Source organism: Pocillopora damicornis, chromosome 4 (assembly GCF_964200805.1).
Source record: "Pocillopora damicornis chromosome 4, jaPocDami1.2, whole genome shotgun sequence".
In the NCBI taxonomy this organism is placed as follows: Eukaryota; Metazoa; Cnidaria; class Anthozoa; order Scleractinia; family Pocilloporidae; genus Pocillopora; species Pocillopora damicornis.
Genome location: NC_142673.1, coordinates 12,176,322 through 12,189,728, shown reverse-complemented (window position 1 = coordinate 12,189,728; position 13,407 = coordinate 12,176,322). Strand labels below are relative to the sequence as shown.

Below are 13,407 nucleotides of genomic sequence, written 5' to 3'. Positions count from 1 at the left end.
GGTGATCCGAATGAGTTACGAGATGTTCCGAAGTTGATAATTTTGGAAGGATTTGTCAACACGAAGTGTTTGAGATACTGCCAAAATTTATTGCTTAAATTGATCGATTGCTTGATAGGGCTGACCCCTAAATATCTCTCGTTACTATTCAGCTAAAAAGTGACACTTTTCATAAGCATTAAATGCTTAGTTGAAAAAAGGCCCTACTTTTCGTCCTTTTAATTTGCATTTTGGGCAACAAGGAACGTCGTAGAGCTCTGTTTTACTGCTAGCTGATTGGTCGATGCACAGACCCCCTGTGACCAAATGGAACGCCGCTCTAGACTGACAACACGCTCCAACTTACTCTTCCAATATGGCGAACCCGAGGAAATTTGCCGAGAAAATTGCCTTGCACAACCAGAAACAGGAAGAGGGAACGCGTGCTTTCGAACAGATTATGAAAGAGGTTTCCATACTTGAGGTATTTTTAATTTTCTTGATTAACAGATATTTTTTTTATTCGTTTTGTTGTGCGTTGTTGACATGTCAGTAGCACAGCTGAATATGGATTTCTTCTCTGTTTTCAAGCCTACCAAAAAGCCCCAACACCAGCAGATGCAACAACAGTACTTTGGAGGATCGTTGCCAAATGTGAACATCAGTCTAGCGCATGCACACCGATTAGACCTACAGGTAATTTTTGTTTTACACTTCACGATTGTGTTCATCTGCTATGGGATTATAGTACATTTCTGTGCATTTGTTTTGAGGTTCGATTCTAATGAAATGATACTGCTTTCGATCTTCAGACCGCGTTAGATAGTCTGGATCGTCTCACAGGGTTGCATCACAGCGTTGGTGATCGTATGCCTATAAGTCATAAACAACGGTTCCAAGGCGGCCGAACTCAATTTAACCCGAACAATCGTTTTCGGGGAATATCCTTCTCATAGTCTGATAAAGAGTTCAGATCGTCACCTTAGTCAAGTTAAGGGACTTTGGTAACATATGTCACGATACGGTTTACAGATATCACAAGTTGTTTTTTTTCAGTTCTCGATTACTTTTTGTTCCTGGTTATTTGATTTTCTCAGTCAGATTTACTAGAAAGTAAATACGTTAATGTTTCGTGAAATAGTTGTGTCAAGATCGTGACGGTGTAGAAAGAGAAACGTTATAGGGTTCGTTGCAAAGAAGTTATTTAAAGAACATGACATAGTTTATACATCGATTTTTCGAAGCTTTAGTCAGCCTTAACCTTGATCACATAGACACATCACCCTACCATGTGTCGGGTTGCCATTTATCACCTCCTCAAGATCGGTATTCGCAAGATCAAGGTTGGCGAGATAGAAGGTAGGTACATTCAAATCCCAACCCAGTGTGTCATAATAGCTTGATGAGCTTACTTAGCATTTTGCGTAGTTATTCAATTACTTACGCTGAGGAGTCCGTATACTGGTCTTTTGGAAACAGTGATATTGTACTTACCTGTTTGGCTGTAGCAGATGTGCTTTCAGGAAGAGCAAAACGATTAATATGGTTCAAATTTTGTTTGGGTAGCGAAAGGCTCTAGTTGAAAGGTGAATTGACCTCTAGTTTCCCGCGCAAATTTATCATTGCACAAACATAAATTTTCTAAGCGAGTCTGTTCTCTTTTGGCAAGTGATTTGTTTTCATTACTACGGCAATAGTAGTGGTAATTTTGTTGTTTTCGATAAGATCTCATCTTTTTGGGATTTCGTGTTCACCTGTTGGTTTGGTTGGGATAATGGAAGTGTTTGTACAACTTATTACGATTGAGGAGTGCATCAGGCAATCGTAGTCAATTTGGTAACGGCCTCAAAGTCTAAATTAAACCCAAAATACAATCAGAAAATTGGAAAAAATTCCATGGATAATTCTAGAAGCTTGTTTTCTATTTTTTCCTCATTTGTGAGTCTATTAATTAAGTTATTGTTAGGAACTAGAAGTTCAAATACGAATTAATTATTTTTTATGTACTTAAAACTGTGTTTACATTTGGTGAAATCAAATGCTTACTCTTTACTCCTTGATGTTTTCTTTGACTCTCAAATCTTTGTTACTGGAGTAACACAGGTTAACAATTGCCATAGATATACAAAATTACTTTTGTTATACTATGATGTGTATTGTCTTTTATATCAAAGTGCAGTTTTAATATAGTGAAAAGAGTGCATGTGATGTAGATTAGCTTTGTGTTATGCATGGGAAGCATGGGGGTGCTGATCAAGTCTCAGTCACAAATTTTAGAAAAACTCACTTATCACATGCACTTTATACAATATTTCACACATCATAAATTTAAATGTAAAACTTCACATCTCACCTTACTTTGCCTTTCTGTAAAGTTAACACATCACATTAATTTTAGACTTAATTGATTGTGTCATGTATGAAGGCTTTGCCACCCTCTCATGTCAGTCTCGCACCCAAAATCGCCAGATCATCTATAGGAAAAAGCAGAACTCTATGATAGAAACAATTGGTCCTGTTTCACACTGACTTTGGAATTATTGTAAGACCTTTACTTTTTAACTCTTTTCTACAGGAAATGTATTAACCAAATTGTTGAATGGCATTTTAAACTGGCTCATTAAAGCACTGAGCAGTACAAACAAGGAGTGAAGAAATGTCATTAAACTTATTTTCACACAAAGAGATGTGCTTTTTTTACATGTGATCATCTGATTTTAAGTATAGTTTAGAAAAAGAAACCACTGAAAAGTCATGGGGCTTGTAAAATTTGTCTTGATTGAAAAATTTTAAAGTGCTCTCCAACCAATCTCAATGAGAAATCATTTAATCGCTTTAATTTATTATACATTGATTTCAACTTTTTGTAGTAGTTTTCAATTTCTGCACTATGTCACTATTAGACACACTCAGTTATACTTTTGAATAAATAATATTTTTTTAAGAATATGAGGGGTAAACCCTTTTAATTCATGTTTGAAACTTTCTCTAAATTATTTGCCTTTCCAGACCCATTTTAGTCATATTACTATACCTCTCTGAACATTCCATGAGGCATGAGGTCAAGATGGCTGAATGTTGGCCAAGGTTTTTTTTTTCTTGCATTTCTTTGGACAGAGAAAAAGTTGAGGTCCATAAAAATGAAAAAACAGAACAAGGCTAATATTCAGCCATCTTTGCCAAACAAGCTTGGTCAGTAAAGAATCTACTATATTACAGAGATTTTGCGCTTTAACACAAATCAAGAATGACTTGTTTCTTCTAAGAGCTGGGAAAGAAAGTCAACTGTGCTTGTGACACAATGAACCCACCAGATTTGTGTTTGTCTTCTTTATTTTGACTGTCTTCTGATACTTTTTGCGTCTTCATTGCCAACAATGCCCAAGAATCATGAACATTGTTTTTCTGTTCCACACAATTTCTTTCTTGAGCAGGATCAAAGCAGGCAACCCTGAGCCTTGTTCACTCAAGTAGCCAATCAGAACACAGGATTTGCTTCATATTTCCCAAGGGTGCTGCCAGCTATATAATAAAAATACTTATTCTCATTCTACATCTACAGTTTTTATATTTAACACCAAATATTCTCAGCACGATGTAGATTAACTGGACCCAGATTCTACTCAAACAACTAGAAGATGCATGCATAAATTGTAAAAATTCAAGATTAACAGAGAGTGGAAAACACTGTATAGAATTGAAAACTAAAGATACAAATATGCAAGTTGGATGAAAAGAAATAAGGAAATGAGAAACTCTTGTTGAAAAGTGACCCATCCCAGTCAACAGAAATAACTTTTTCAAAATCAAGACTATGTACTTATCACATAACCTTTTTATGCTCACTGAGTATCAACCAAATATTATAGGTTAATGATTAACTCATCATGTGATTTCTCCATGGGGTAGAGAGGAAATATACTATGGAACAGCACCTTTAGCATGCTATGGTGTATTTGAATATATAAATGGTATCTTACCCAGTTAATTGAGTATCTTTTGTTGGTTTTAGTTGACATGCATCTGCTGAAATGCATTTTTTCTTCTTATTATCTTCTACAGAATTGCATCTGATTCTGCTCTCCATGATAGTGTTGTTCGTGCAGAGGTGAAACCCAAAGGTAGGACTTCTATCAGCTTTACATTAAAGTGAGACTCAAACCTTACTGGTGCTCCTAAAAACTAACTTTTGTGTAGCAAAAAGGAAAGAAGTGGAAATTATTAAGTAGTATTACTGAGAAAGGCATCAGTATCAACCCAGTAAACCCTAGCATTAGTTTCCATATTCTCCTTACTCTTTTCTGTACATTTCCTTTGGTACTGGCAAGGAGAATTTGTTTAACAATCAAAACTTCACAGGTGTAGTCATTATTTCCTCTGTTCTCATAATCTTAATGAATGATTCAGCAATATCACTGTAAGGAGAAATTAGATGGTGATTTCTCTCAGGGGCCCAAAGGTTAATACCTGGACATAGGATTTTGTGTGCTTAGTTATCTTGTTATTTAGTGTGTAGTTATTTAGTTATGATTTTACTCAACCTACTTGAAGCAGTCATAACCTTTCAATAAAATTTCTATCATCTATTTCTGTCAAATTATAAAAATTGTACCAAGAAGATATATTAAAAAATGCCTATATTCGTTGACATCTTTTTTATATTTAACACATTTCAATTTGGGAGTGCAAAAATATGGATTGAGTAAACAAGCACTAAGGTTATTTGGAATGAAAATTTATTTTGTTAACTGTCACAACATAAAAGGCTCAAAAGATTTCACAAAAAGAATGATTTGAATTTGGGGCTTCATTTTAAGTTCCAGAATGAGTTTTTTTCCTTGTTATTTTTACAATTATTGTATAAGGTAACTTTGTAGATATAAGGTAAATTTGTAGTAAATAGTTTGTTAGTTTACACTGAGAACATTTTCCATTTGGGTTTTCTCTATCCATTGACAATGAAAATTATCATTAGTACCACAGTAGTGTCCTCAATATTTTTTTCCGTGACTCAAACTTTGCTAAATGGTTTACGTGATTGATAAACAATTGAAAAAGTGGTATTTCTTCTTATCTCCAATATGGAAGTGGTCATAATGAAAAAATAGAATTTATTGCTTGGACTTGCAACCAACAGTTAAAATGGTGTTTCCAAATACAAAGGCTTGGAATAGTAGTCCAGAATAATGGCAACAAGTTTTTCTAAAGTAGATCATGTAACTACACATGGGAAGCTTTTTGAAGACAAGTCATTCTTGCTAAAACTTCCCTCTCTTCCCTGTGTCTCCTTTTAGTGCCAGTGGCCATTTATTATATTTTTATTTATTTTGTAAATTCCACCTCAGTAGTGATGTAGTAATGTTGTTTGATTACAATTTGACATTGGTCATCATGTTTATTTCCAACAAGATAACATTTAATTATTTTTTGTACCCCTGTTTATTTAGAAAAAACATTGCCATCCCATGAAAGAAAGGTGAGTGTAGAATTAGTACATATTCACAGAGTATCTATTGTCTTTTATAAGATGAAAAAGAAGAAACTCTGCTTTTGCATTCAGTGAAACTTAAGCATTAGTAAAATTGTTACTGAAATGTAAAGAAAGATTTCAAGATAACTCTGTCTTCTTTTTGGCAATAAATTTATTTTAAAAAAATTTTTTTGTAACAAACTTATTTAATTTTTCAAATGTTTGAAGTCAAATCTATGTCTGTAGGTTTTTTTGAGGATATAATGAGCATGGACTGTTTAGAGTTTGGTTACTCATTAATTTCACTGTATTCTACTTTGCTCTCTGTTAATGTTCCTGTTTGTAAACTTAAAAAGATTATAAATGCACTTTTCAAGTTTTTTTTTTTTCAAATTGTACTAAGATTATCTAAATGTAAATCAGGAAAAGATGGAGTTGAAATTTCTACTAAAACTCAAAGGAAAAATTCACTTCTCTATGTTTTCTTTACTCTGAAAATTTGTAATAATGATATCTTTTTAATTTAATCAGAGGTACTTGTGTCCTTTCTTTTGTCCTGAACCGATATAACAAAAAAATTCTCACTGACAGTTACTTTTCTTTTGCAGGTTCGCAGTCCATCTAGACCAAAGTCTTGTGAAGTGCCTGGAATGTAAGATTTCAATTTTTTTCCTTCCTTTGGAGTGTATTGATGTTATATTGATAATCTACAATATTTATGTGTATCGTGCTTAGTAACTAAAATGTGTAATTAATAATAATTAAAAATGTGTAATTATAATAATAATAATTAGTAATTGTAAGTAGACAAAGAGGTTAAAAATCCAAATTAGTGGAAGGCAGACCATTTTGCCAGAGCCAAACCATTTGGCCAAATACAAAGTGCAGCCAAGGAGTTGATCTCTGGATAACCAAGAACAATTGGAGTGAGGAGCAGGATGAAGGGCTTAAACCTAGGCCCACCAGATAACAAGTCAAGAACTCTAACCACTTGGCAGGTTGCCTCCTCTAATTCCCTGACCCAGGATGTCATTGTCAGAAATGATCACATAATGGAGCTGATTTACTTGCTAGACAGAGCAACAACTTTCCAATCCTTCTATTTTCCAGTTTAGTGGGGTTTTCAACTCTCCTGTTATCTTGCTTTTTTTAATGGTTGAAAGTTTTGTCACTAAAGAGCTTTTGCATTGTTAGAGGCTGATAAACCACTTCTGGTGTGTTAGAACTTCTTTCTTTGACAAAGCCACTTTCTCAACTATCCTTAGATAATTTTGAACCCAAATTAAAAATGCAGTGAGGCAAAGTGATGTCTGGGTGTTTTGTTTTGGCATTAGGTAACAGCTTCAAGTGATTCTTTAAAATTTGTTAAATTGCACTTAAGAAATGTATTGATTCAGTCAAAATGTATAGAAAGGGAAACTGATATTATAATATAATATAATTCTTGGTTTAAAATATTGCCTTGTCCCAAACACTAATGACTATTTTTGTCAAGAATATGGCAATGTTTTAAAATTTTATGTGTAATCTTTTGTTTAATTGCTATTTGACTGAAGTTTCACTTCTTCTTCATATTTTGATTACTAGGACTTTCCCAGCAGAACATGTATCACAGACAGGCCCCAACTTACCAATAGCCACTGCCAATACAGGTGGTTCTCTTCCAGATCTCACAAACCTGAATATTATTCCCTCTCCACTGATAACACCCCTTGACAATGATGAACATGTGAATCAAGCCTTGTCTTCAACCCAGCTTCAAATGTCACAAAGACAGAGTCCTGTTCGACGGCCAGTAGCAAATCAGCAGCAAATGAGGAAACCACAATACACTGACCAAATACCATTAATGGATGCCAATCTACGGCCTCTTGAAAGCAGGTTGCAACAATTCCAGTTTTATCCTCAGAATAACGATTTCGGTTCACATGGAGGCTCAGCAACTACTACAAGTGCTTCACCAACACTTTCCCCTACATCATCAGCACCTATGACTCCACTCTTTGGTAGCCTTCCCACTAGTCCACTGTCATCATTTAATCCTGAGCTCTACTTTAAACAGCAACAACAGCAGCAATCAAATACACAAGCTTTACAACAACAACAACTAGAACAATTTTCTATGCATCGCCCAGTGGCAGTAGGAGGGATGTTGAATTCTTCAATGCAACTGCCCTTCCAAACTTTGTTGGCACAAACACCAACTACTATTCCAGGTCAGGGAATGCCTAGCTTAGCACATTTTTATGGTCCAGGCCATGCAAGGGTACCAGATTTAATTGTGACTGGTTCAGATGATGACGGAGTCAAATCAGACTTTGCAAAAGATCTTAGTACAGCCATGGGCCATATTGGTGGTGATGATTCTGGCGATATGTATGCCCCTGATGATCCATTACAAAAAGTTGTGCTTGATCCATTGGACATGGAAGGCTTTCAAATGTTGTCTGGCCAGGATTCAGAGCTCACTGATGCTGCAACTGAAGATCAGTTTCGTCTGGACCGCCTTGGGTAGGTTGAAAGTATTTTTGAGTCTTTCACTTGCAAGATCTCTTTTACAATTCTCCATGCTGTCTGTCATACACTGCTTATGACTTTCATTCGGAGAATTTAATATTGGCTTCAATGATAGTCTTTTGATTGAGACTTTTCTTTATCTCATCAGTTGTCTCCCTGATATTATCCTAAAGTTGTAAAGAGAAAGTATGTCTTGGATACTGTTGGGAGTAAAAGAGTTAAGCCCTTCACCTCAGTGTTCAAATATACTTCTCTCAGAATCCACATCAAAAAAGTCCCTCTTTCTCTGGAATCCTTGGGAAAATGCCTTCTGCCTTTTTTCCTGAAAATGTTTGCATGTTGTAGGAGTGAATTGATAATTGACAGTTTCACACTGCATCTCCTCAGTCTTGTGTTAAATTGATATGTCATCTCATTGCAGAGCTACAAGATTACATTAACAATGGAAAAAATACTTCTTAAAGAAAGATGCTGTATGTTTGCCTTGAATCAGCAAGGAAGATAATAGAGTGCTTCACATTTCCATGTGGAATTGCTGTAGTAATGTCATTATTGTGGTGACCTGTTTTTATCCTGCGGGTAACTTATTTTTTAATGTACATGTATATCAATTAATCAATGAAAATGCCATGCTATGTAAAGTTAAATAGGTTCTAACTAGTATTTTATTCAGGGTTAAAAGTAAAAAGCAATAAGATGGTCCTAACCAAAACACAACCCTTTTGTATTCATAATTGTTAACATATGTGTATCATAGAGCAAATGGAGTTATGTATTCCAAAGGAGTTCTTTCTTCTGCCACAGAACAACTGCCTATCTGCAGCATCTGTACATGCATTATGTAACAATGTATAATTTATATGTGGGAATGCTAACAGTTTCACTGTAAAGATTTATTTTAACCAGAGACATTATAACAAACATGTTTCCAAAAAAGCCATTCTTGTTAACTGGTACTCCAAGGAAAAGCTAATCAGTTAAGATAATGGAAAAGTAACACCTAGTCCAAGTCAACATGTTAACCCTTTGTTCACCTACTGCTGGAATTGGCAGCTTGTCTGTGGTTTTCAGACAGTCTGCGCATTTGAAGATGGGCAATGGAAATACCAAATGAGCTTTTTCATGTGTAAAAAATGACTGATGTCAGTAACATGGAGGATACGTGTACATCTCAGATACCCATAGGGGGCTTGAAATCTCTGTCCATAGTTTGGATTGATATATTATAAATTGCAATTTTGCTTCAAATTTTCCTGGGCATTTTGGCGGTCAAGAATACATGAAACTTGGTTACCTTTTCATTTTGTAAAATATCAGTGTGTGGACTTTGTGTTTTACATATCAGATGGTATTAAAGAATTCATGAACACCAAATTATCATTTCTTTCAATGCTAATAGAGTACTCATTTGTCCATTACTTCCACTTGAGTTGGTTAAAAATGATACCAAAAAAAATGTCTTTGACCAAATTACCATCTAATGAGTTAGCTACTCATGAGAAATAGTATATTTTAAACTTGATTGCAGAGCAAAGAAGGTGCTATTCATTTCAGCAAACAATAACTTTCTCAAGCCTCAAATGGTGTGCTTATGATTAACATGTGTGAAATTTCAGATTATTTAGTGCTGATGGTGGACTGAACGTGGATGTCTGAGAAGAGTTCGATTGTCACTAATTAGTATTTTGCAAATGTTTCACGGTTCTTGCTTAAAAGATAGTGTGGTTATTTTGTGATCATTTGGTGATTTTCATAGTTAAAGATGCTAGTTAATTTTTTGCATGAAGTATTTGCTAGAAGGGGTCGTAGATACTAAGTACAGGAATGTGAAAAAGAAAGAGTAAGACTCGTAACTAATAAGTAATTCAGGTATAATGCTTTTCCCATCCCATTTCATTGTGATACGTTTATAATTATTCTGGCACATCCTGACATTGCTGTGTTTTATCTGACATAAGAGATTAGTCATTATTAGGTAACTTACATTTACTGATGGTGAAGTAGAAGTCCTGGCTTGTCACGCCTAACCCAAACCATTCAATTTGTCACAGTTTCCTGAGTATAGTGAGGGATACCACCATAAAAAGCCTTTGACTCGGCTTGTAAATAATGTACATTTCTGTATCCATCAAATATTGGCTAAATAGTTGAAAATATATTAGTTTCATATATGAAAGACCACGGGAAATTATCATTGTCACATGAAACAGTTCGGTTTGTGGCTAGTTGAGATACGCATGTTAACCATTTGAAGCCATGTCCCAGCGTAACAGATCTGACATGGTTTTAGGTGGTGTGGTGGATACCTCCCTATTCTGAATATTATTTTAACGTTATTTTTGTGATAAAAATCCAGTAATAACTTAAGTCAGTTAGGCAAAGCTAGGCTTTCTTACGTACTAAGTGAGCAGATCTAAGAGAAGTGAAGTATTTAAACAGTAGGACACATACTTAACTGATATCGAATTTGTCCTGGAGTAACATTAAAAAGTCACAATTTAGTGCTCGATTTCTTGGATTTCTTCTCCTAAAGGTCATGTATAAAGTGATATGAGTGAAAATAATTTTTCATCTCGCGCTTTCTTTTCTTCGACAGCTCGCGATTTTCTTTAGATTCCCTTCCAACCCAAAACAGTGTAACAATTCTACTTGACCAGTGGGCGTTTCACAGAAGGGGTGACCAGTGAGGAGATAAATGTCGTTAAAGACACGCAACATGTGACGCATGTTTGTGAACAAATTTTTAGTTTTTCCTTACACGAGTCATTACATTTACGTGTTAAATTTGAAAGGAAACCTCTCACTTTGTTTTCCATCAATTCGCCTACATCAACGTGTTAGTTTTAATCGTTAAGCACGATATGCTAGAAGTTGTATCAAGCCTTCAATAGGACATATTTCTAATTTAATTACATCTGCTTTGAAATCAAAAGCGATCCTTGGTTTCTGATTGGCTCTCAGAGCAATTATCAATTGAGTGTCGAAAGAAGTCTAGGATTGCGTTAATTTTGCTTAACTTCGTCCTGTAATTGGTCTAGAAAACACGCGCCATTCTCAGCCAATTAGAAAACGAACAAGAGAGACCACTTAGAGCAATTTTTTAAAGTATTTGTCGCATATGAGAGCATCTGTCCATACGTCAATGGTGCCTGACCTACTTCCCACTCCCCCCATCCTAGACCATTGGGAACTTTTCTCTGCGGCTTATGTGGGTTGTGCATTCAAGTTGTGCATCGTGGCACATGGCGCATGGGTACTTTTCACTTCAACCTTGGGGAAGAGGGATTGCCGAGTAAGTTATACATAAGTTTCTCTCTCATTTAATGGTGCCTGCATTCATCAACATTAAGAGAGCAAGTAAGGGGTTTGTAGTTTTCGAACAGTTTTTAAAGGTTTCTGACTTGTTATCTAATGTAACTGTGGCATTAAATTATTAAAATCATTCCATTCATTCCTTTTGTTTGTCTATATATTTTTTTTTTGGCCTGAATTTTATTTCGCCAACGTAGCATTTGTTGTTCTTAAAAAGAGGCGTTTACCAGAGATATGGGGGTAGGGTTATTTTTAGGGAAAGACTTGTGGTTATTTTTCCTTTAGTGAAGTCACTTTGTTTTAACAAACACGATTGCTCCGTAAAAAAGTTGTATTTATGAAGCCATTAAGAAGACCTGATGGAAAATAAAAGATGTCCGGCCGGCGTGTTAAATCGCTAGCTAAGTGAATTTAAATAACAACACTCTTAATTCCTTTTAAAATATTTTCCTCAGACGGTGTCATAACAGCGGAGGTCAAAGGAAGTAGAGCATTAAATTTTAAGAAGTGATTATGGTAAGGTGGTAAACATTCTTGTTTGCTCGGATGGTTTTGTGATAATAAAAGATAAATTCAACGATTAGACGCCACTAATCAAGTTCAATCTGCATATTCATTTTATAAACTTCACAAAATCGTATTTTTCCTAACACATAGCGTTTGAAACGAACTGCAAACAAGAGCTGGTAACGAAGAGTCTGAATGGCCTCCTAGTTTAGCGATGCACAGAATAAGTTATTACTGAGGCTGGAAGTTGAATTAAAAGTCTTAAACAATGTTTTCCTCAGATAGTGTCATAACAACAAAGGTAAAAGGTAGCAGTGCATTGAAATTGAAACTGAAACTGAAACACAAATTTGGGATAAAGGGAAAGCCATGGTACGTTTTTGTCGCGGTCAAAACGCACGCGGATGGTGAAGTTGAGGTAGAGTTCTAAGTCCGAGATGATAATTCTAAAAATGCTGCAAAGAAAAGTTTAAAATACGTCGATGGACTAAAGATGATAAGTGCACATTACAAAAGCTTAAAAGGACATGTAATAAAATGAAGCAGTGGTCATTATCTGGTGACACCATACATTGAACGAAAGGGATTAGCTGGAATAAGTCGAGAAGTAATCTTCACTCTTCCAAACTATTTGATCAGTGAAATTCCCAGGATTTTAAAAGTGAAAATATTTCAGAAAGTGTACAAACAAATACCGTCTAGCTTTGTATTTCCACTTAATTATCCTTTGATGAACCCTCCTGGCACAAGTTAGCAAAACCTTTTCATGCTGTGTGATTTTATTTAAGTTTATCATCTTTGTCATCATTCATTTTTGCTGCTCTCTTCAAGAGACGCGAGTGAAGGTAGAACACATCACCTCGGTAGGCTTCACGATCAGAGGGTCTACGCAATAGAAGTGACATCTGACGATATGCCACAGCCTGAAAAAGTCAATCAAATAATTTTTTCCCATTTCAGCCAAAAAATCCTGAACAAAATTAAATAAGATAATTACTCTCCAAAAAACTTATGCAAATGATGTTACTGGAATAGTCGGCTTATTGCACTAGCAGACAATATCCGATAATCACCCGACTCGGGAACTCGTTACTAGTGCTCCTCGGGCGTACCTCTAGCCGGTAGAATTTAGGCACTTTGCAGAAAAGTAAAGTGTGGAGCAAACGAATTTAACCCTAATAAAAATTGGGCAAAGTCGACTATGTAAGCTTTACCTCTGGCCGGTAGTATATTCTAAGTCTCTTGAGATTCTACCGGCTAGAGGTACAAGACAATAGAAATTTCATCTTGAGGATCTATCCAATCAGTAGCACTATGACAAGGGCATTATAGTGGCGATACTATTCATAACTTTTGTTTACCTTAGCAAGCGTAGATCTTATCGGCTACAGTGTTCAGCTAAAACTCTGTTGAACAAGAAACTTGAGATCGACAAGGGTGAAGGAAACAGCCAAACAAAATTTAGCGAAGTTTCCTTGATTTAAACTTAAGAATGTATTCTTCACGTATACAGCATGTTATAATGTTCATGTCTGGTTCAATCACGTCGTTTAACTATTGGTAAAAACTAGAATCGTCCGCCATATTGGAATAGCTGACAATTTCCGCTAATCCTCGCTACT

General features: G+C 35.5%; 1 protein-coding gene and 1 long non-coding RNA gene across 2 annotated transcripts; one reads left to right on the top strand and one right to left on the bottom strand.

Annotated features, from left to right (window-relative positions):
- The first annotated feature begins 304 nt into the window (after positions 1-304).
- LOC113668405 (CREB-regulated transcription coactivator 1) lies at positions 305-10,475 on the top strand. Its single transcript, XM_089202710.1, has 9 exons — positions 305-463; positions 571-675; positions 792-923; positions 1,253-1,338; positions 4,042-4,100; positions 5,427-5,455; positions 6,058-6,101; positions 7,037-7,960; positions 8,388-10,475. The coding sequence occupies exons 1-9, from the start codon at positions 356-358 to the stop codon at positions 8,404-8,406; spliced, it is 1,506 nt and encodes a 501-aa protein (XP_089058836.1). The 5' UTR covers positions 305-355; the 3' UTR covers positions 8,407-10,475.
- Positions 10,476-12,477: 2,002 nt separating this feature from the next.
- Positions 12,478-13,394, bottom strand: LOC149046830 (uncharacterized). Its single transcript, XR_016185531.1, has 2 exons — positions 13,147-13,394; positions 12,478-12,708 (listed from the first exon to the last, which is right to left on the bottom strand). It is a non-coding gene; the product is annotated as an uncharacterized LOC149046830 (long non-coding RNA).
- Between the last annotated feature and the right edge of the window lie 13 nt (positions 13,395-13,407).